The 24021-nt window shown below is 37.2% G+C and overlaps 2 protein-coding genes across 6 annotated transcripts; one reads left to right on the top strand and one right to left on the bottom strand.

Annotated features, from left to right (window-relative positions):
• Positions 1 to 6635: 6635 nt before the first annotated feature.
• Positions 6636 to 9504, bottom strand: LOC113350822. The gene is made up of 6 exons (XM_026594934.1): positions 9479 to 9504; positions 8398 to 9397; positions 8211 to 8307; positions 7632 to 8125; positions 7433 to 7523; positions 6636 to 7351 (listed from the first exon to the last, which is right to left on the bottom strand). The coding sequence occupies exons 2-6, from the start codon at positions 9366 to 9368 to the stop codon at positions 6821 to 6823; spliced, it is 2184 nt and encodes a 727-aa protein (XP_026450719.1). The 5' UTR covers positions 9369 to 9397; positions 9479 to 9504; the 3' UTR covers positions 6636 to 6820.
• Positions 9505 to 11089: 1585 nt separating this feature from the next.
• On the top strand, positions 11090 to 19011 carry LOC113347318 (uncharacterized protein At5g08430-like). 5 transcript variants are annotated; one of them, XM_026590950.1, is made up of 12 exons: positions 11090 to 11917; positions 12736 to 12815; positions 13289 to 13476; positions 13600 to 14515; positions 15062 to 15174; positions 15601 to 15660; positions 16095 to 16145; positions 16571 to 16641; positions 16920 to 17170; positions 17738 to 17851; positions 18013 to 18111; positions 18379 to 19011. In XM_026590950.1, the coding sequence occupies exons 1-12, from the start codon at positions 11814 to 11816 to the stop codon at positions 18804 to 18806; spliced, it is 2475 nt and encodes an 824-aa protein (XP_026446735.1). In that variant the 5' UTR covers positions 11090 to 11813; the 3' UTR covers positions 18807 to 19011. The 5 variants fall into 5 exon arrangements, with proteins under 5 accessions (XP_026446735.1, XP_026446734.1, XP_026446738.1 ...); XM_026590949.1 differs by having other exon boundaries at positions 18373 to 19011; XM_026590953.1 differs by lacking the exon at positions 18379 to 19011 and adding an exon at positions 18185 to 18264.
• Positions 19012 to 24021: the final 5010 nt, after the last annotated feature.

The raw sequence follows: 24021 nt of genomic DNA, 5'->3' as shown, positions 1-24021 counted from the left end.
AGGATTAAGCCGCTACACAAAATTACACTAACTTCGTATAGTTGAGACCAAGTAACTAACCCTATAGTTCACCTAGTTCTGTATGTATTCCCACGCCTCCAACTTATAAATAAGTCACGTACTTGGATCAATCCATTTGGTTCGTATTCCAAACAGTAAAGGAATAAGAAATCCGTTTGGTATCAACTCTATTCAACCAAGTGATATGAGTCGGACAAACGGAATAAGAAATCCGTTTATCTCAACATAAACTCCTTCGTCAGGTCTAAATCTATCTTATGTTCAATCACCCAAAGATAATCGATTAAGATTAAGCCAACAACACCTTTAATCCGAAGAACCGTGCTGATGCTGATCTACTCAATTAATCAATCCAATCTACCACAAGGATAAACCGATTATTAATTGGATCCTCTTTTACCAAAACAAGCACACCAAAGATTGTAAAACCCAAGTCAGATCTTCAATATCTTTTTTGTCTTTAAATCTTCTTAAATCTTCAATAAAAACCTGCACACAATCACTTGAATCTCTTGTGATCAATCATGCACAGAACGGAGTCTGTTAACAATGGATTATCACAAGATCGTCTTTAGAACTAACAACAGTCTAAAGATCCCTTTCGAAACTCTGAACTAGTTTGAGTGAATCTTATATCAGAAGAGAAGATTCTCAAGAATAAACAAACTATGTGCAATTAGATTTCAACTACCGTTAGTCAATCAAATCAACCGAAAACAAAGATAAACCGCAATTATCTAGTTTCCCACTAACGGATCGCGCTAGAGCTTCTCAATCCCAAAGAAGACTTTAAACTGAGCGGCCATAAGAGATTTCACCTAATTAGATTACTCTCCTCTCCGATAGGCGGCTACACCAGTAACAACAACAAAAGAGTAAATCTGTTGTTACGAAGGATTAGTTTGCTAGAAAGCCAAACTTCGTGTATTTATAGACAAGGAAGTTTGGACACCAAGGAATTTCCAAGACCGAAAATATTCTCAAGATATTCATTAAAGCACAAATTCGGTTTCCATAATTCCTGGAAATGCTCTGTCCAAAAATAACAACGAAAATATCTCGGAAAATATAATTAGTAAATGCACATTACTAATTTTGTAAGTTCCCTACAAAATAAAATTAATAACCTTAATTAAAATATTCTTAACTTACTTATGTTTCGATCCCGGGATTCTCATCCCTTAGCCGTTAAGGAATATCTTTGAACAATTATAGAAATAAACATTCACAGCACGTGTTCAAAGTTTGTCGACATCTTTAATTTGTAAGTTCTCTTTCACACTTACAATCTTGAAACCGATTTTCCACACTTCCAAACAAGTTTAGAATTGGTTCATATGACTTTCAAGAACTACGTGATTGATCAAACCAACATTCAATCACAATCATGGGTTTAACAGTTCTACCAAAATAAGTTTCGGTTCTACCTCCATGTGAGTACTACGCATAGTCACACTAGCTTCCCAAAGATTCGGTTGACTAGGTACTAGGATCGGTTTTCCACATATATATGGTATCTAACTTATATGTGTTTCACATGTCCATAGGATCGGTTCCCCTTTCTGCTATAAACCTTGCTGCACACCATACAAGGATCGGTTCCCATTGATGTACTGCACCCCTTACAAGGATCAGTTCCATTTCTCTTACTAGGATCGATTCCCTTTCCCTTACAAGGATCGGTTCCCTTTCCCTTACTAGGATCGGTTCCCTTTCCACAAGGTCAGACATAATCCGATCATACCACAGGTGATTACTTAAGATTGGTTTTACTAATAAAAGTTATACCAATACATAAGTCAGGACTTTGTGAATAGTTCAACCAAGAACACAACAATTTGTGAGATGTTGTACTCTATCACACATATTGGTTGTTCATAAGATATGCAATGAATAACAAAACCAATAACTCCTGGCAATTTCCTTTTCGGTTCACAAACAAGTTTATGAACTTTCTTCCTTAGAACACATGTAAACATTGTTCCCTAGGATGAAATCCTCAGCTCATACCCATACATAATCACAATAGCATTCAAATGATTATGGCGATGTCTTATCTACAAAGTTTAATGGTTAAGCAATAAACTCGTATTGTATTCCTTAATACTATGTCTATCTAGAGTTCATATATGCTTCGCAGTTATGTTTGCAATATGCACGACTTGAAAGATACGTTAGGGAATGAAACAGTTCAAGTCAAATATCACTAACCTCAAGTGGAAGGATGATTGTTGTCGTTGTAGCTCCTTGCTTCTTCACATCTTCAAGACTTTGCAATACTTGTAATGTCTCATATCCTAATACTTTTAAGCTAACCTATACGAAGTTTAACTCTAGTACATAATCAAGCGACTCTTAACATGAGTTTTGATTCACTAAAATATGACAACCAAACTTGACATACCAACGCTTGGTGGGTTCAACCGAGAAATGCTCTAACAGTTACGTACATGTTCAAGTAATATCGACATCTAGAAGCTTCTCATCTTACCAAACCCAAAACCCTAATTCACACACATCATGAAGAAATATGTGAACCATGGAAACTTGATTTTTCTTATAAAACCGATTATACCATCATTCCAAAATAAGTTGTGACTGGATATAACATGATTCCCAAGATAGGCTGTAATCGGTTACATCTTGCTTCCCGAAGTAGCTTGTGACCAGTTACACCTTGCTTCCTAAAGGTAGCTGGTGATCGATTAAAACCAACTTCTCAATTCATCTTGTGACCGGTTACAACTTGCATTCCAATATATCTTGTGATTGGTTACACCTTGATTTCCAAAGTAACTTGTGACCAATTACAACTAGCTAGATTATATAGTCTATGATCAGTTATACCTCAACTCTCAACCAAAGTTAAGGTTGGTTCTACCTAGTCATCTTGTATTGATCAATCAAAATATTCAATGAAGAACCGGATCAACACATCATGATTTCCCTTTGGATTATGAAAAAGTTCATACATCTACTTCCTTAAACTAATGTAATAATACATAGTTTTCTAGGATGAAATCACATCTATATAATGCACACATAATCAAGTAACTAAATACATTAGATTATGTCTATATCATATTTACGAAGTTCAAAAGATAAGCGTTATAATTCTTAATATAATTCCTTAATACTTTGATCATAATATTATGACCAACTCTAACACTAGAGTTTCATATGTATATATCTTTGCATGTTATATTTTCAATATAATCAGACTTGAAAGATACGTTAGGAATGGAAACAAGATCAAGTCAATATTACTAACCTCAAGAGGAAGGATGATGTCGTCGTTGCAGTTTTTACTTCTTCACTTTTTTCAGGTCTTCGGAGTAATAAATGTACGTCTCAACATTCCTAGACTTTCTAGTATAACCTAAACGAAGTTGACTCTAGTAAATAATCAAGCGACTCTTTAAATGAGTTTTGATTCACTAAAGTATGACAACCAACCTTGACATAACAACACTTGGTGGATTCAACCGAGCTATGCTCTAACACATTTTCGTAGTCGAACTTATAGATTGTACAAGAATCGTCCATATAGGTTCCCGAATAAAAGATTTGATGGTGTACTAGTTACCCTCTCCTTTTCAGGCAATGGCTTTGTTCCTTTTATGAACAAATGACCAAGCTAGGTTAACGCTCGACCTTAGCCAAACTCATGTATCACGCGTGACACATAACTATTTTATACTATTTTATGTTTTCCACCTGACCCATACTAGTCCCAATGTACAAACACGAGTTTTCCTCTACCTAGGTCAACATCGACGATGGAGAATATCACCACATTTATAAACTCGACGTGCATAAAGGATGATCAAGTCACAAATATGTGCAGATATATTTAAGATTTTGGTCTGACGGTCTACGACATGTGTGATTATCCAGCTTTACTCACGCGAAAAAGAATAGTCGGTGGAGATAATAGGAAACAAAGGGATAACTAAGGTTGTTTCTGTAGGATAGATAGACTCAACTTATCAATCTAGCCTTAGCAATCCATGAAGGAATTCTTATCTTATCGTTTCATCCTCATCTCACCAAATTAAGATTAGGACTTTGCAGCCATAAACAGACCAACAACCAGTCATCCTAACAACAATTTAGCTACAAATTTCGCCTCTTTCATAGTTTTTTTACCGCAACTCTCCGCAACTTAGAACTATGATCTCTCTTTTAGTTTCCCTTTTCAGGACCAATACTGATCTCTCTCAGGTAACTGAAGCAATCTTCAAACAACCATTATCTTGGTTTAGAACATGACCGTTCGTAATCAACCTTCTGTAACCCATCATAAACCATGATCTACACTTTCAAAGTACCCTAACCCATTTTTAGGTACATATAACTACATAATGGAAATTAATTAGCCCGTGAAAGAGAATGATGGAGAAAATTATGGTAATCATGAGATCAAAAGCTACGATTCCTTCACCAATTAGGATGATCTCACATTCTTAAATGTTTTTCTCTTTCTTGTAGTCCTTAATTTTGTGTATGTTCAATCCTTAAAATTTTAGTGTTTAGTCCCCCTATTTTTAAAATTTCTGTAGTTTATTCCATCCAAATCTATAATTATTTTTAGTCCCCTTCAATCCTAAAACCTAGCTCTGGTGCTGTTCTCTCGAGCGATTTTTTGCAGGTAAAGAAATCTCATTTTTCGCCTAGTGGAGACTGTTCAGATCTTCAGGGATCTAAGTGGATATGAGCAGTAATAGTCTTAGGTTTGTTAGTTAATTAATTCTCTTTCAACATTTTATAGTTAGGATTTAAGTATTTATATAGCATTGTAAGATGTTTCTTCCATGTCGTTTTCTGGAATGTTAGTTATCTTAATGGTATTCTTATCTGCGTCAATATGATGTTTCTCCGTGGTTTTAAAAGCAATTCTTTTATAGGTTATAAGGGATTTAAATGCATTGGAGAAATTTTCAGGTAACTGAATTCTTAACCAACATCAACATATTAGCCAAAATCCCCATCCTTCGAGGAGCTTAACTTTCTTTCGTGTTCCTTCGATAAATCTCATAAAATTTCTTTCATGATAGAATAGAGATTACATGGACATCAAGAACATCAAGATGAAAGATCGAAATACTATTAAAAGGTACTAACAAAGAGTAATCCGTGAAGAGAACTAACGAACTACCAACAAGAATACCAAGCAATCCAAAATTTGAAATAATGGTTTTGGGATTGTAATCCAACCATTTTGATAGAGTTTTTACTTCTTGAAAAAAAATCTTCTCAAAAAAATATGAGAGTAATATGCTCAAGGTCTTGAATGTTATTCACCACACTTGATCTTCCACCTAAAATTTCCATTGAAATTACAAAGAAAAAACATGAAAGTGTAAAGAAAATCTCCTAAAAAGAAGGAGAGATAAACAAAAAGACAAAACACTCATAAAAACACCATAAAAATTTCCTACAAATAATAGAGATTGAAACGAACACTAAAACAAATTTAACCAAAACTACCGGCTTAACTTAATCTAAAGACATCAAAATGGCTGGATAAAAATCCTAAACACCATTCTTCACCATCTTATGTGTTGTTTGTATACTTGCATTTAACCGCTGTACCAACTTTGGGAGTGTGTATTCTTTTTGAATGTCTTTTCTTTTTTGTGGAGCTTATCATAAAGTAAATATACTCCAAATTAGAATGACTATTGATGAAACGCATAAAGAGAAAGTTGCCCTAAAATTTGACATTAGGTTGAATGAAGGGCTTTTTAATAAAGTAACCACCTTTTTGAACCATATTTAAGAAACTGGCCGTTTTTTTGAATCTTTATATAAACTGGCAGATATTGACATTTTCCATCCCGTTTTTTTCAAAAAACGGATTTAGGTAGTTAACTGGCTACGTGGCAGTTAACCTGCTAGGTAAAAGACGACTTAACCCTCGTCTGAGTTCGTAACCAAACCAGTATCGAGTCAACTCGGTGACTCATTGCAACGGTCGGATTTGTAACGGTTGGATTTGTAACGGTCAGATTCAGCTTCATTCATATAAATTAGGCCCTGCAGAGAAGAACCATAGTATTTGTCATACTCAACAGATCAAAAAAATAAAAATAAATAAGACATGAGCCAACATGAAGTAAACTCTCCAGGCAGCAGTAGCAGCAGCAAGGTAAGATTAAGATTAAAACAACCCCTAATTTCATGTTCTATCTGTGCACAGGGAATTCATGATCCAAAGGTATGTCCTTGGATTTATTCCAGGTGCAAATATATACCATGTAATGGTATAAGGCAACTATTGTGTTCAAAAGCAAAAGAAACAAACGAAAAAATGTTTTTGAAGTGTTCAATTCCAACCTGTCAGTACTTTGAATGGTTTGACGATGCCATCGATCCTGTCAAATGCAAGATGGTGAAATTACCAGTATAGAATGGTTGTTACGCTTGCGGAGAATCTGGTCATTGCTTCAAAAACTGCCCACTGCAAAATCAAACCTGCAACAAAGATCACTGCAAATCAAAAATGGAGATGAAATTTTGCAAGAATGAACACAACAAGAACATAGCATACCTCACTTGTACAGATTGTGACGGTTTTAAATGGGTCTCAGATGAAGTCTTCATTGCTGCAAAAAACAGAATTATGCATTCAAGTTTACAACTTAATGCTATATGTAAGGAACTCAACAATCTGAAAATGTAACCTGCAAATGTACTAATAAACAACCATCCACTTTTGATTCAGCATTAATTCAAGTCTACAAAAGAAAAAAATATTGTCTTCTTAAACACAAAAAATCAGAAAACGGATCTCAAATCATTTCTTCTTAGCCTTTCCATTTCCCCTTCCCTTTCCTTGTTTTATATTCTGAGATACAGATCCAATGCCAAAGAAGTTCTGATAAAGGTTATTTATTGTAGAGGGTGGAGTAGAAGATGGTGCTATAGATGGCAGACTCATAGGTGTTGTGGAAGCTGGAGTAGAAGATGGTGTTGCCAAAGGCTGACTGCCAGGCCCTGTAAAACATTCACCAACAAATGATGCCGTTATCTTCTTCTTGTTTGACTTAGCTGCACCCCTAACTCCGGTGGTCTGACTTGGCTCTATGTTGCTGAAGGTGAAGCTTTGTGCATCACATTCAGTCCTTTGCCTCTTTGCAGTTGGATTAGATCCCACTTCACCACCAGCACATGTTCTTTTGTTGTGGTTAGTAACATTTCCACATTTCCCACACCTCCTTTTTGTCTTCTCAACACGAGGTTCATCATAACTTCTTACCCTCTTGCTCTTGGGTCTTCCTGGTTTCCTACTGTGAGGAGGGTTCAAGATCTTCTTGTTCATGTTTGGCTGCAAGAACAAATGCACTTATTTAATGTAGTTGAGAATATAAATAGGGCATATAGTTACAAATTTAAGAAGAAAAAGTACCTGGACCCATTCACTTTTATCATCTAGTGGTGCAAAAGTTGGTGCATATGTGGCCTTATAGTTCTCCACTGAATAGTAATCACTGCAGTACCTGCTCAAGCAGAGTATGTAAAGGTTAGTGCTAGATACATTTAAGGCCTAGAAATTGCATAAATAAGTTCTGAGACAAGGTACAGATTTAAAAAAAGAGAAATCTTACTTTCTCCATTGTGGCCTTATGCTATGCAATGCACTCACTGCATGCATACAGGGGAACCCCCTCAACTGCCACTGCAAACAAGAGCAAGTCTTGGCAAGTATGTTCACTGTGAACACAGAATTCTTTGGACTAGTCACCATATATAACTCTCCAGCCACACAAGGGTCAACACCATAGTCAGTCACAAATTCCAACATTTTCTTAATCAATGTAACAGCAGTAGGAACCAAATTACCATCTACCCATGATGCAGATTCAGTCCTCCTATTGTACCATGTACCCATCACTAAGTTAGCATACATTATTCCTATCATTATAATTGGTTTATTTCTCATCTTGTTGATCATATTGTTAAAAGACTCTGAAAAATTGTTGTTCATATGTTCACAACAGTGAATAGGGTTAAAAAAGGCCCTGGACCATGTAGCAGGATCTTCTCTACTGAGATAAGCACCAGCTGCAGCACTCTGTTTCACAATATTGTCAAAATGTTCCTGCACAGCCAATCAAAAACTAGCTAACTTGACTGTCAAATAGTGCATAAAACCAATAACAAAGAACTGTTGTGAACTGTCAAACCTGAAAATGCTTTTCTTTGTATGCTTTTGCTGCATTCCATAAAGAACTGTATAATTCAAGACCCTTGTAATCCTTCTTGAAATTTTTGTATAAATGTCTGCATTTTAACACATTGCAATTAACATAAGGACTTTATCTGATCTGACAAACAAAAGAAACAAGAAACAAAGTTAGACAAGAAAGTTACCTCCAACAGTATCTGTGGTGATGGCCAGGGAACACTATACCAACAGCTTCCAATAAACCTTTTTGCCTATCTGAAATGAAAGCCACTTTCACTGGATGTGCTATTGCATCCTTCAAATGCTTCAAAAAAATGATCCAATTTTCCTTTGTTTCAGCTCTGCATACCATAATTCCTAACATTACTAACCCATTCTGTCCATCAAGTGCAGTTGCAGCCATCAATACTCCCCCATATTCCCCTGTTAGATGGCAGGCATCAAGCCCTATAACTCCCCTGCATGCTTTTCGCCAACCCCTCATTGCAGGTTCAAATGAGAGTGTCATGCTTTCAAAGGTGTTATTCACTGTGTCAAAAGTGAACTTAGCAACAGACCCATCATTGCATTTTGTAAACATCTTGCAGAATGCTGGTACTTCATTGTAACTTTCTTTATAGTTCCCATATAATGACTCTAAAACTAGATTCCTAGCCTTCCATGCACACTGATATGGTATATTTACTCTCTTTTCAGCTAAGAAGTCTTCCTTGATTTTATAAGGGTCTGGAACAACTTTTTTAGGCTTATTCTTCATCTGATCAAGAACAAAATCCTTTACAAAATGAGGATCAGCAGATCTATTCCTATTTTGGGGATCCCCTTCACACTTATGTTCCAAATTCACTTTCCTAAGAACAAAAGTCTTCTCACCCTCTTTCTTGCTAGCATACACAAACCAAGGACAATCATGTTCTGTTTTAAACCTACACTCAGCCTTAATTCTAGAGGGAGCACTTCTATCCAAAATATATTGACACTTATTAAGAACACAATAACCCCTGAGATGTTTCTTAAATGCTTCCTTATTTGCAAATCTAGTTTTTACCTCCATTTTGCTAGGATCTACTGGAGTAAAAACTTCTTCTTCAGGGAAAAGATCTACATCATGCTCACCCTTCATGTACTGACCAAAATCATCATCAAAGTCATCCATGTAAGCAGGTCTTTCATCCACATCCTTACCTTCACATTCAAGATCAACATCAGTACCATATAATAAGTTACAAATTATAATAAATGAAATCAGTTATAAATGAAATATACCTTTTTCTTTGCCTTCTTTTTCTCCTTCTTCTCTTCTTCTTTCTTCTTCTTCTTCTTCTTCTTCTTCTTTCTTCTTGTTCTTCTTCATCTGACCCATACTCAATGTCTTCATCACTGTCATATACTGGAGGAGCTTCTGGATTCTCAATTGGGTGACATTCATCTTCTTTGGTGTTTTCCAGCTGAATATTGTCCACATCTTCAACAAACTTAACTTCATTTGTAGCTTTTGACTGACTGCAACCACTGCTACTAGCCTGAGAATGTTTGGACATGGGCACATCCATGAAACTCAGCTTTCTTGATGCACCTTCAACTGATTTATCCACACTATTTAGCCTTGGGGATCTTCTAGGGGTGGTTCCCTTACTAACTGTCTTCTTCTTTGGTGTAGTCTTTGGAGTCCCAAACACTGTGTCTTTCATCCCCATCCACAAACATATACATCCATCCTCATTTACAAAAGAATCCTCCCAAAAATTATCAAAATCATCATTGTTTAACAATGGCAGTGGCAGACATTCTTCCTTAAACCAATATAAATTAAACTTCTCTTTAACATCCATAGGCAAACCCTTATACACCATATACTTAAGTGTCATCAAGTCTGTTTCATCTCTATGGCAATCAGGAAATACCAAAGTCTCATTCTTTGGCTCCGCATATACACTGATATTCCTAAATTTGAACTGACTGCAACACAAATGAAACAAAATCAGATATAAACCTATGAAAACCCAATGAAAACCTAATTAAGCAATATTACTTAAAATCAAACACCCAATCACGAAAATTAAACCCCAATTAAACAATAAAAATTTGGTTTCAAATAAACCCTAATTACAAAGGAAAAAAAACAGAAACCCTAAAAATCAATCGATCAATTAAATTAATTAACTATCAATACAATGATTTTCATCATATATTAAGTCACGGGTTTCGTTAATCTTACCTTGATTCAGACTGTTTCAATCCCGGTTTGTACCTCATCTTCACTGTATCACCACTATCTCTGAATCCCTAAATATGTAGAACTTTTCTTCCAAATACACTCTGGTCTTTCTGCTAACATCTATGTCTTCAGCAAAAACAACTTCAATAACATCAGTTTTCTTTTTCTTTTCAAACAGCTTCAATACCTAACCCTAGTTTCAGAACGAGGGAGAAAGAGAACGAGGGAGAAAGAGAAAGTGTGGTGAGAGATTACACCACACGGGTCTTTAAATGGGCAAGGGCACAGTCATAAATTCTCCCACCGAGTTTGACTTATTCAACGCAGCTGACCGATCTGGTGGGCCCAGGTGTCAACTCTAACAGAAAGGCCAGTTTCTAAAAGAATTTAAAAGCTTGGCCGATTTATTAAGTATATGATTTGAAGCAGGACACTTTATTAATTTGCCCTTGAATGAAATGTGTTGTGTGAAACACGTGTGTTTAAGATAAAGTAGTCGTTAGTTTCTAAACAGTGCGCCACCTCAACAATACGGGAACTGATGCACTTTTTCTTTTTTCTGTGAAAATTGAATAGACAGCTCTTTCTGATTCTAATTACAAATAAGGACACTCACTCACTAAGCGAACTCAAGACATAGCCATAGTTAGAGTTCCATTTATAGACCCAATAATAAAAGTGAGATCATTGTATAAACACTTATTACTACTCTCTCTCGTATTAGATGCGTATTTTTGGAGTCTGTCAACAAGTACAAAACTAGTTTATGTTTGCCCTAAAACACAATCTGATCTCCAAATGTGAATTTTTTAGGTTCTGTCATGTCAAAATGATGATGGCCCCAACACTAATCTCATTTCCAAACTCTCGAAGTCTCCAACTCACACAGAGTCCAAGACTATGAAACTAAAAAACAGCTATAAATATGTCAGTAAATTCAGTACCAACAGCTTCAGTTCCTATCAGCATCAGCCCTCATTAAAACCTCTCTCACTACCTACTTCACGCTCATTCCCAACTTGAGAAAGCAAGATCTTTGGATTCCAAACTTTCACTAATCCTGCAATTTTTCTCTACTACATTCCTTATTTCTCTGAGATCATTTCAGTTTTATTTCATTTTTTAAAAAAAGAGTCATCTTTGACTTTGAGTACTTTCACTCTAGCTAATGGGTTTATTATCAGGAATTAAAGTTTGATAAACAATCTCTCTGATCAAAAGATTTCTAACTTAAGCTCTTTTGTCCTTTGATTTTGGGATGCCCTTTTATTTATTAGTGTATTGAAGCTCAAAATCAGAGGGGGTTTTGCATTAGAAAACTGAACTTGAAAAAAAAGAAAAGAAGGCATAATTAAAATCAAACATTGTTATTGAGTACTGAAGATGGAGAATACTGAGACTGGTGAGGAAAACAATGAAGAGAAAGTAGCAGAAGATTGGTGTTTTCATTGTAAAGATGGTGGATTACTTCTCGTCTGTGACCACAAGTAATTCTTTCACTCTGTATTCCTCTTCTTTTTCAGCTTTCACTTTCTCTCCCTTCCATGGTGTATTTTTTGGGGGGACATTTATACGGGTACAAGGGGTAATTTAATTTTCCATCTAGGGTAGCACGTTAAGTGTTTGTGTGGTTTACTGTTGAAGAAAGGGTTTTTGGAAGTGCTGAGTTGTTGATATATCCAGGAACTCTGCTTCTTGTATTCTTGCTTTGTATTCTGACAAACTTTTTTTTATTTGTTTTAATTAATTTCATGCATGCATGACATCCATGTGTTAAGAATTATCTTGATTAATACTGATTAGTGATTAATGTCAGTAATTAGCTTTTAATTTGGGATCCTGATTTTTTTTTCTTTTTAATTACTAATAATTAAGAAATTGGCGGCCAGCACAATCAGTTATCATGAATGAACTCAAATAGATTGAGTTTTGTAATGAAGTTTGCTTTGGTCTTCAAGTCTATAAGAAGTATTTTACGGAAATCGTAAATGATTTTTTTTTACTGAAGTCTCAAAATTATGTTGAAAGTGCTGTTTTTATCTCATTGTTGAAATTTGCAATCCTTGTTTGTGTATAATAATTGTGGTTCAAGAGGTTAGAAACCACAACGTGAAGCATCCTGTGTCAAAGCCAGAAATTCCCAGTTACATGCTGACACGGTTAATTATTGGAATCCTTTTATTTCCATTTCAATAGGGTAAAATGTCTCTACTTTATGACTTGTATTCTAGCCATGCGCCAAGTAGTATGTTATTGTTAAGCTGGTATTTGTACCTGACTTCGCTCCTTTGGTGCTGTTTTGCAGGGATTGTCATAAAGCTTATCACTCTGAGTGTGTTGGAAAGGATCCTTTAGAACCGGAAACAGGGGAGCCTTGGATTTGTAGTAAGACACTCACCATTGCGCTCACTTTTTTGTTTTTGGTCCAAGTTCTGTACATTCTGTACATGCATATCCATAAACAGATAGGTAGAGTGGCTCTTACAGTGTTCTAACATCATGATATTTCAAGTTCTGAACATTGATATATCATATAGATGTGTAGCTCAGCTTCTCGAAGGTTGTCATTGTACGGGTCTCATTAGTGGGATCCTGAAAATATCTTTTTTTATGTTTCCGTTGCAGTTATGTAATTTTAGGAGCTGTGAGAAATGGAGTGAAATAAAATAAAGAGATAAGCCAATGTTGGGATCTTTCTGGTAGACCAATAAAGTTTAGATGGTTGGTCTAAGCTGTATTTCGGATATCATGTGTGCTTAGTAGATCTGTTTCCAGCTCACGTTTCTAGTGCGGCAATTGTTTCCTGTTTCATACTTAGCGTCATTCTAAATTGTCAATTTAATTCTCGATTCTGGTAGACTGGCATCGCTGCTTCAATTGTGGTGGAGGTCCAGAATTTCATTGCATTTCCTGTCCGAAAGCTGTATGCAAACGCTGTGTTAAAGGTGTGGAGTTTGCGAATTTCAGAGCAAAAAAGAGCTTCTGTGGTGATTGCTTAAAGCTTCTTCTATTAATAGAAGAAAATGTTGAGGTCGACTCTGATGGGGTATGATTGCTTTCCTAAGCGTGCTTTGATTAAATTTTGACAAACCTACACCGTCTTTCAGCATATTGATTGGTAAACCTTGTCTGTTATGTTTAGTCATATTAATTCCAGCTATATTTGCAGGGCAAGATAGATTTTAAGGACAGGGAAACATATGAGGGCCTGTTCAAGGAATACTGGGATCTAATAAAAGACGAGGAAGGCGTAACTTTAGAAGATCTCTATACTGCTGACAGATTATTGCATAAGGGCAAGGGAAATAAAAAAGAGGGCTACAAGGGCAATAAAAGAGAGGGCTGCAGAAAAAAAATTGATTCAGATAAACTCTTTATATGTGATAAGGAGGATGAATTGTTATCGGATTTTGAAGAAAATGAGGAGGATCTAACACTGGCAATAGTTCCATCCAATGGGATTCCACATCCTGCACTGAAGTCGATGAAAAGAAAAATGAAAAAGAAAAAAGTGTTTATCGGGTGGGGATCGAAGCCTCTCATAGATTTTCTTACATCCGTTGGCAAGGATCCAAGCCAGTCTTTTTCTCTTTTTGATTTGGTCAAAATTGTCAACGAATATATCACCAATAACAGACTCACTGATCGAGAAAAGAAGAAGAGGGTTATATGCGATGAAAGGCTCCTTTCTCTTTTAGGGAAGAGGACAGTGAACCGAACTAAAATTCGTGACTTGTTGGAACCACATTTACGTGATAACCAGGATTCATCAGAGGAGGATGAGTTGAGTGATAACTCAGAAGAGGGTGAAGGTGCTTCAAATTCTTGCAAAAGGCAAAGAAGGATCGGCGTGGACAAGGACAAGACAAATGGGACAGTTAAAATTAAATTGGCTCCGCGTAGCTGTTTTGCTTCTATAGTAACTCAAAACATCAAGTTGGTTTATTTGAAAAGGAGCTTAGTTCAGGATCTATTAAAAAAGCTTGATACTTTTGATGGCAAAGTGGTTGGAAGCTTTGTTAGGGTCAAAAGTGACCCTAATGATTACCTCCAAAAAAATTCTCACCAGCTTCTGCAAGTTACTGGTAGGTTCTGATATTAGACTATTGTTTGCTTATGCATTGCTTTACTCTCTCTTCTGCTGAAACTATGCCTCGAAGTATCGCTAATTGCATCACTAATATGATAGGGTACGTTCTATGGCAAATGAAATCAAATTCTGCCATCAGTGTAGTATATTATATCTCAGCAGTGTATCTCCATACATAATGTATCTAGTAAGATGTTACAATTTTGTGTCTCGGGTGAATTAGATACCTAGTGATAGTATGTTGCATTTTTCAATAGGTGAGAGGTTGGTCTGTTTGCCCGTCGCAATATTTTGGTCAGGCAGTGAGTTTCATTTGTAGGATATACTGTGGGTACACTGAAATGCTGTATGGATATCTGAGATTTATGCCAGTCATAATGTTAGTCAGTAGTGCAATAAAATCAAGTAGATGTTCTGCTGGGTAATTGGATTGAACTTTCACCAGCTAGACAATCCCCTCTTAGAAGTTTACATTCTATTGCGAACAGATATGTATATGCCATTATATGATAATGCTGATACGATATTTGCTGTAACTCAGGGATACAGAAGGTTTCGGAGGCGGGTGAGAGTAATACAGAGATTATCTTGCAACTCTCAAGTATGAGTGACGGTGTCCAGATACGCATGCTGTCAGATGATGATTTCACTGAGGTAAAGCTGCTTTTTCCCTGCCACATTAAAACTATAACTGTACTGATTCTGTTGGGCCAGATGACAGTACAGAACAACTGATGTTTTTATTATATTTACATCGTTGTCAGACCGCCGAGTTGGTTGGATCTCATGGTCTACTGATTGTAGATCTGTTCTCCGAGAGATCGCTTAACTTAGTTCGCAAGTAGAATTTCACTGGCCAGACTCTTATGGAACTAGTTCGAAATTTAGTTGACTTAAGAGTTATCTCTAATTAATTTTCTGAGAGAAACACTGCATAAGGACTTGTCTAGTTAGACCTGAACAAAGAAAACTCAAGGTGATAATATGGCCCAAAAAGATCGTTTGGTGGACGTATTTTCACCTCACAAGAGATCACTTCTTGTTCAATTTTCTTGTCAACTTGCTTTTATGTGTTTGCAGGAAGAGTGCGAGGACTTACGCCAGCGTGTGAAAGATGGTCAGGTGAAGAGGCCCACTACTGTAAGTTTTAACTTCACTCGTGTCTTTTGTTAAAGTTATTTGCTTATGAAATTCCGAAAATAGTAATTACCCTGCATAAATTCCTAACCACGAAGTCACAATTTTTTCAAAAAGATCTTAACAAAGCAATCAGTTTAGTTTATACGTTTAATACATGTGCTAGATTATATGTTAATTATTCACCTTCAGTTCCTGCTCCAGTCGTGTGAATCTGAATTGCTTAGAAATCCTGGCCCTTGACTAGATTATTTTTCCATCTGACTGCTGTTGAGTGAATTTAATAGACGTGCTACATATAGGGAGCCATATAAGTGTCGTGGTAATTGCAACTGATACAAGATATCTCACACCGAAAACCTTCTACTTTTCATGTATTTTGTTAAGTGTCTGCTGATCAAATCTTTACAGTTTTCTCCTTATTTGCTTTTTGTTAGTGGGATCTTGAGGGGAAGGCCAGAGTTCTGCACGAAGATATTACATATCATGTAAGCTTTTTTGAACCTTATAAAAAAAATTAAAATATGGCGATACCTTTCTCCATCTTCGTTTGAGCCCGTTCGTTGGTCAGGACTCACTTAGTAACTATGATGGTCCTGCTTGTGTAGGAGGTTTATTTTTCTTCGTGATATGGTATAAAATAGTAGTATGCTTGAGCCTTGAGAACACTTAAACTGAATGACAGGATATAAAGTATAAATACTGAATATACAACGAAAAAAGAAAAATTGCTTGATTCACTCAAACAGGTTTTGAAAGAGGTCTATAGTGTCAATGAATAAAACTCATCCGTGGCTATAAATTTTCATAAATAGTCGAATTTTAGATTTCACCATTTTTTTTAGAACTTTTATGTTGCACTGCTTATGCCATTCTGCATGTTGCTTTTCTCTCATGAACAAATTGTTTTCAGTGGATCGAAAGAGAGCTTGCCCTGTTACAAAATCTCATTGATCGAGCAAATGAGAAGGGATGGCGCAGAGAATATCCTTCATGAGAGTGTTACTTTAATGTAATCTACGAAACTGTTGATGACACAAGTGGAATTGTGCTCTCACCCACTCTCCATCTCCATTATAGCTTTTATTTCTAGTTGCATATAACTATACTATTCATGAGGTAGATCTCTTATGTCTTGCCTATTAGTATATTATTTTCCTCACTGAGTGTCATGATTTATATGGAGCAGCATGTTAGAACTTAGGTGTTATGATTTTTCTTGTATGTGACGTTACGTTACCTTGACTTGCTGGAGATCCTACGCTCTGCGAGTACCTTGAGAGGAGGACGCTACTTCAGTCACCATCTGAAAGGGAAAGATTGATACAAGAAGTTCCACTAGTAATTGCTGATGAAATCGAGGTTGAGCCTCCTGTTGAGTTGCCTGGAGATGAAAACCCAAACACCGATGATTCACCAAGATCAATCCTTTCCAGGGATTCAGAATCTCTTGATGACGTGGCAAGAAAAGAAACCTCTTCTAGTCCTAAAGATGGAGAAATTATACCTGCAGGTGCCCTGATATCCTGTTGCGTAAATGTTTTTGATAATATCATCCTGTTCAGTCTTACAAAGAACTTCTTTGGCCGTTTGGACAAATCCTTTTCTTAACAATCAATACAAATGCAGATATTAAGCATATTTGTCAGCTTTACATGCCAGATTAGTGACGTAGAATTTATAACCCTAAATTTCTTTGTCAGAACCAGAGAATTATATTAATGCTAACTCAGCACTGTCTCAAAGATGAAATCTTGAGTACTCGTAGATGTGCACCTAAAATACTTATTTTGGAAATTTGCTTTCTTTTGCATTAAATGCAAGCATATCAGAGCTGAAGTCAGCTGCAGGTGTGTATCTAGGGCAAGTTATTAACTTGATTTCTTTTTTGATGTGTGAGCTGCTATTGAGGAACTCATTATAGATTGAAAGGCAGTCTTGCTCTCTGATTACCATTGATATCTCAAATTGAGGAAGTGTACTTATGGAAGTTGCGCACCTTCATTACTAGAACCACTGTACCTGTGGCATTTTCATGCTTTGCCAACTGCATAACTATACTGTCATTCTTGTTTTCCAGGTCGCGGTAGCAAGAGAAAAAGTATTACTTATGCAGTTGTTGAATCAAATATAATTATAAATGAAGTCCAAGATGGGGGAAACATTGCTGCCGGAATGTCTCATGACTTAAAAGGTAAATGAATTTGATCTTTATTACATTTGACTTTTAACTTGTGTGCACAATTTAAGTCAACCATAGATTTCTTTGGAGCAGGAAGTTCGTTTCAACATGGAATTCTGTAGTATTTTCGTGTTATTTTTATTTATTTAAGTAATCTTATCTTCTATGTCTAGATGGCATGAGTAGAAATGTTGTTGCTAAACTAGATTTCACTGGGAATGAAGTTCGAAATGGGGGAACTGTTTATGGCAGCGTGGGTGAGAAAGTAAAAGGTGGGTGAATTCATAGCTTATCCAACTTACTTGCAAACCTTTCTTTAAAACATCCAGATTTATTTCCTTTCAGATTCTACCAGACGAAAATTTAGAAGTGATCATCTCCTGGAAATGAATTAGAAAGAAACTCGAAAATGCGTCTTAGTTGCTGTAATTCGAAACACGAGACTCTGGTGGATTAATTCTATTATTTGTTTTATGATGCCTATGTCTGTTTGGAGTCATTGACTAATGGATTTTTTTCTTGTTTGTTCGTAGCTGCAGCATCTGTTTCTGTAAACTGTACTAAATTGGAAGTTGATGTTGTCGAGGAAGAGCAGAAACAATCTCGGTCCAATGACATTGAGCAGCAAGCATCAATAGAGGATGCCAAGCAGAGAAACAATGAAAGAAACACCCTAATTATGAACAAACGCCAGGATAAGGTGGACGTTATGGTGATTGATTTAGCCAACGAAGATGGAGATGCTTGTGGAAACTTAATTCTCGAGAACCCTGAAAGTTCGATATGGCATTATCTAGATCCTTCTGGTAAAAGTCAGGGACCGTTCTCAATGAGTTTGCTCAAAATGTGGAAAAGCAAGCATTTCTTTACCCCTGATTTTAAGGTTTGGAAAACAGGACAGCCAAAAGAAGCGGCAATCCTTCTTACTGATGCGATATGTCAAGTATACCCTGAAAATAGTAGGTAAAATGTGTTGAATCCTGTTGTATCATTTTGTCCATACCTTCTTTTTTGTCCTTCTAGGATTAATCTCAGTTGCTCATCTGTGTTATGTTGCTGATTGAGTAACTGAATAGTTCCTTTCGGTTATCTCGGCCTTTGTCTTGTCATGTAGTACAAGTATCTATCTTAGTAATGCCTTGATAGTGATAATGCCAGAAATGGTTCCTGCATCTTTTCAGAAGCGTTTCTTACCATGCTAGAAATTGCTTTGTTTTGAAGTGTTATAGACTGGGGTGACTTCTGTTTTGAGTTGAAAGTGACCTCTTTGTTGTATCATGCTAGGCGCCTCGCCACTTTACCCGGCTGGTCTGAGTTGGCGAGGTTATGATTCTAGACATCAGTGGGAACTCTATAAGAAAATCAAATGATGAAACAGTGAATAATTGCGTGATTTCTTAGAGTTCTTACATAATGGGTTTAGTGTTTTCTAATTTTGAGGGACGTGAAGGCATCCTGGCAGTCCCCAGGTGTAATTATCCCGAGCTTATTTTCTCTTGAAAGACGTACTTCCATTGCATTTGATGGTAAGGTAGGAGTGTAGAGAGCGCTGAAGCTGCTTCGGGGGAGAGTGTTGAAGCAGGTTCGAGAGAGAGCGTTGAAGCGGCTTTTTATGGAGAGAGCGTTGAAGAAGCTTCAGGAGAGAGCGTGCGTTGAAGCGACTTCTTCAGGAGAGAGCGTGCGTTGAAGCGGCTTCTCGAAAATAGAGCGTGCATTGAAGCGGCTTCAGGAGAGAGCGTGCGTTGAAGCGGATTCTTCTGGAGAGAGCATTGAAGCGGCTTCATGAGAGAGCGTTGAAGCGAATTCTTCAGGAGAGAGCGTTGAAGCGGCTTCTTCAGGAGAGAGCGTGCGTTGAAGCGGCTTCTGGAGAGAGCGTTGAAGTAGCTTTAGGAGAGAGCGTGCGTTGAAGCGGCTTTTCGAGAGAGAATTGAAGCGGCTTCAAGAGGGAGCGTTGAAGCGGCTTCTTCAGGAGATAGCGTGCGTTGAAGCGGCTTCTTCTTCAGTTTGATTTTCCCTTGCAAATTACATGCTTATTGATTGACCATCTCTCTTGTGTTGAAGAAGTCCTTGACTGACGGCGAAGGAATTTCATGCTGATCCTCAGTCCCCAAGCGTGATTTACCTATGACCGTAGTGGTTGTTGTTATGGTGAAGCTCTGGATGGTATCAATCAACGAGTAACAACGGTTCTTGGCAGCAACTGTGATCAGAAAATACTGGCAAGGAGAGGCGTGGTAGCTACTTGCACGATCTTGGAAGTCTTCATATAATGGTAGAGATCGTCTTGTTATTAGAGGGAGAAGCTGATGATGGAACCGATACCTTCCTTGATGTTTCCTCATGCAACGGAAAGGAGGGAAACAATCCCCTGACCACGAGTATCTACTGAGCTTTCAACTTCATAGATGTGGAAACGCTGGGTTTCTGAAGAAATAATTTAGGAGAGAGTTGGAGTTGAACGCAATGTTGATGAGGGTAGTACGAGTTGCTGATCATGAGGCCGTCTTTGCGCCTACGTTGCGTTTCATAGACATCCAGGCATATCGCTGGTATTTAAACAATACATCTGCTCCCTCGAACACGTCTACGTCTTTGGGCATCTTGGAATCATAATGACATCGGGCTTGCGTCTCTCCAAATTCAGCATCTTTGAGATGGGTAGTGGTAATCAGTCTCCAGCAACGCTCCTTTGCCTTTATCATCTTTGGATCGTGTCTTTGAGAAGTATGGAAGTCTCCTCATGCGAATGACTTAACTAATAGGTTCTGCAAATATGATGAAGCTCTTGACATGGAGGGTCTGTGTGTACCTCTTAAGTCTCAGGCGCAACCACCTTTGGTGACGCAACTACTTCTTCTGCGGGAGAAGAAATTCTGAAAGCGTCCCTCATAGATGTTGTTGCCGTCGAGCCAGATATGGAATATCTTGGACGTTGTTTTATCATTGTGTCGGTCGTGCATGTGATACTGGAGTTGAAGTGGACGATTTTAGACGCGCATGATGTTGTATCTCGGTGGTTCTTCTTTTGCTGCTTCAGTGAAAGCGCTTACAAAAGGTTGAAGGTTATATTGCATGTTGGTCCGACGTATTGAAGAAGCTTTATCTTCCATTCATGTCATGAGCAGCGGGACTGAGAAATGATCAATGTTGGTGAATTAAAATTCTTCTTAGGATTACAAATTCAACAACATAAGGATGGAATTTACTTATCCCAAGAGAAGTATGCTCGAGATCTTGTGACAAGGTTCATCCTGGATAATTCTTATCCAAAATTGACACCTATGCCCACTACTGGTAAACTACATAGAGATGAGAAAGGAGTAAAAGTGGATCAAAAGTTGTATCGATCCATTATTGGTAGTCTTTTGTATCTTACATCGACTAGACCATATTTTTCTTTCAGTGTTGGTTGTTGTGCCAGGTTTCAGGCAAATCCAAAAGAGTCTCATCTTGCAGCTGCAAAAAGGATCATTCGATATATTAATCACACTGTCGGGTATGGTTTATCTTACACTTTTGATACTAACACTAATCTATCTGCTTATTCAGATGCTGATTGGGAAGGATGTGTAGAAGACAGAAAGAGTACATCAGGGGGTTTCTACTATGTAAGACCAAATCTTGTAGCTTGGCATAGCAAGAAGCAAAATTTTCAACCCCTGTCTACATGTGAGGCATAGTATATTGCTGTTGGATCATGCTGTACTCAACTCCTATGGATGAAACAAATGCTAGATGATTATGGAGTCGATACTGGAATAATGAAGATCTTTTGTAATAACTCTAGTGCGATTTGAATCACTAAGAATCCCGTTGAGCACTCAAGAACAAAGCGCATTGACATAAGGTACCATTTTATTCGTGATCTCTATGAAAATGGTATCATAAGTATGGAATTTGTGCCTTCCGAACAACAATTGGATGATATTCTTACCAAACTATTAGACACTACTACGTTTCAACACTTGCGACAGTCTACTGGTGTTGTTTTGGTTCATTAAAACGTTTGTATAACTCTTGCCCCTATGCTTATCTATATCTTTTGGTCAATTGAGTTTGAAACTCCAGTACGTTTACTCCAGTTCAGTTTCTGTAGAGTTATTTTTGTCTTGTTAGTGTCATTTTTATTTCAAAATCCTTCTTTTCTTTTGAAATAAAGGTCGCTCTTGTTGTTCTTTCGGGAATGACATCAAATGGGGGAGAGTTCTTTTGAACTTGTGCTTAATGGTCATATCTTGAGGGGTGTGCGGCTGTGGAATATTTGAGGGGTTATCTTGTGTCTTTAAACTCCTTGATGAATGCATTTAGCTTCGGATTTATGATTGCATCTAAATTAGTTGGTATGTATTTTTTTCCTTTTGTCATGAAATGTCTCTCTCGAAAATTTCATTATGATCACGTTCTTGTACCTTTGCCAATTTTATTGACAAAAAGGGGGAGAATTAATATGTAGTTCATACTACAAATACATATGGTTTTCGGATCATTATGTAAGGGGGAGTGGTTTCCATGTGAGATGGAGTATTGACTAAGGGGGAGTGATACATATCACCATAGTATCATTGTTGAAGTTGTGATACAATTGAACTTTGGCGCTGTGTAATAATACTATGACACTGTATAACAATGATCGAGAACTATGTTTTCTCATTGTTATAGCTACGGATCTTCAACAGAGGTGATGCTAAACTTATAACCTTTGGGATCATTGGAGTACTTGGAAGTGACGAAGATTTCGAGGAATGTTGAAGATTAGACAGGTGGAATAGGAGCTACTATTTCTTTATCTTTTTTGTATTCCGTATGTATTGATAGTTTTGTCACTAAAAATGACGAAGAGGGAGATTGTTAGAGCATTGCTCGGTCAAACTCGCATGCATTGCTATCTCAAGCATGTTTGTCAATGTTAATGATCAAAACTATAAGTCATGATTTCTATCCTATTTAGATGTCTTCACGACGTTCATCATTTGAAGACGAAGAATTACTAAGGGGAGCTTGTGGAACTTCATCGACAAAAGGTATGTGGAGACTGAAACTAATCTATCACTTGGAAAGTCTATTTCTACTTTGGCTACTCAAGTCCGGATACTCAAGTATGCGTACCCGTTTGCGTACTTGAGTGGGTTACTTTCTAAAATCGTTTGTGTTAGAGCATTGCTCGGTCGAACTCGCATGCGTTGCTATCTCAAGCATGTTTGTCAATGTTAGTGATCAAAACTATAAGTCTTGATTTCTAGTCTATTATAGCTAAGTCTCGGAATAGGATAGAAAGTGTAGTTGAGCTCAAGGACATCATGGCGATTCATCATACAAGTAGAAGAACTACTCAAGGAACCGGTGGAATGATAGACGCATTTATGTGTCTAATATGTCTCAATTGTATGTATTGTTAGTGCTCGATTTTGTATTTATTTTGTTATTTTATGTCTTTGTAGGTATTTATAGAGAAATAAGCTCTTGCATCAAAATTGGCTCGAAAAGTGGTGTTTTACACCCCAGGATAAAGTACTAAAGGCACCCCAGAAATGCACCGGAAGAATCCCAAAAATGTGCCTGAGAAACCCCAGAAAAATTACTATATACGCCCAAAAATTACTATTTGCACCCCATAAGGCAAGTGCTAAAGGGAAACCCGTACAAGACTAGAGGGAGGACATCTTCTTCTCAAATTCAAAACCAATTTTGGCGGGAAAACATTTCACTTCACTGGAAGAATTTCGATCGAATGTTTGGAGGAGTTTTTGTGTGATTCAATCGCTGAAACTTCATGGGTAGTTGTGATATGTCCTAACAAAGCTAGTATGGGTGTTTGTTTCGATCAAATTTGGCTGGATAACTTGGTTTAATCCAAACAGGGAGTTGGAGGAAAAACATGAGCTTGCACGAGTTGTGAGGAATTTAAACGTGTACTGCACGTGTTTGGAAGAGTTGATCGATATTCTGGAGCGTGAAGAAGGTATAGAAGGAAAGAAATACAGCTGCAGACGCGTAGGAAAACGATTTTTGGAAACAATATATTTTCGAGAATAAAAGAAATAATGGGATTAAATAAAGAGATTTTGGGAGATTCAATGTCGCAATGATGTATAAATAGGTTCCTAGGATCACATAGAAGGGGAGGGAGAGTTTGGGGTCGAGAGGAGAGCTCAGGAAGCGTGAATCAAGAGTTTTCAGAACTC

The sequence above is a fragment of the Papaver somniferum genome, chromosome 2 (assembly GCF_003573695.1).
Source record: "Papaver somniferum cultivar HN1 chromosome 2, ASM357369v1, whole genome shotgun sequence".
In the NCBI taxonomy this organism is placed as follows: Eukaryota; Viridiplantae; Streptophyta; class Magnoliopsida; order Ranunculales; family Papaveraceae; genus Papaver; species Papaver somniferum.
The sequence above is the reverse complement of the archived record's forward strand: the minus strand, read 5'-3'. Positions and strand labels throughout refer to the sequence as shown.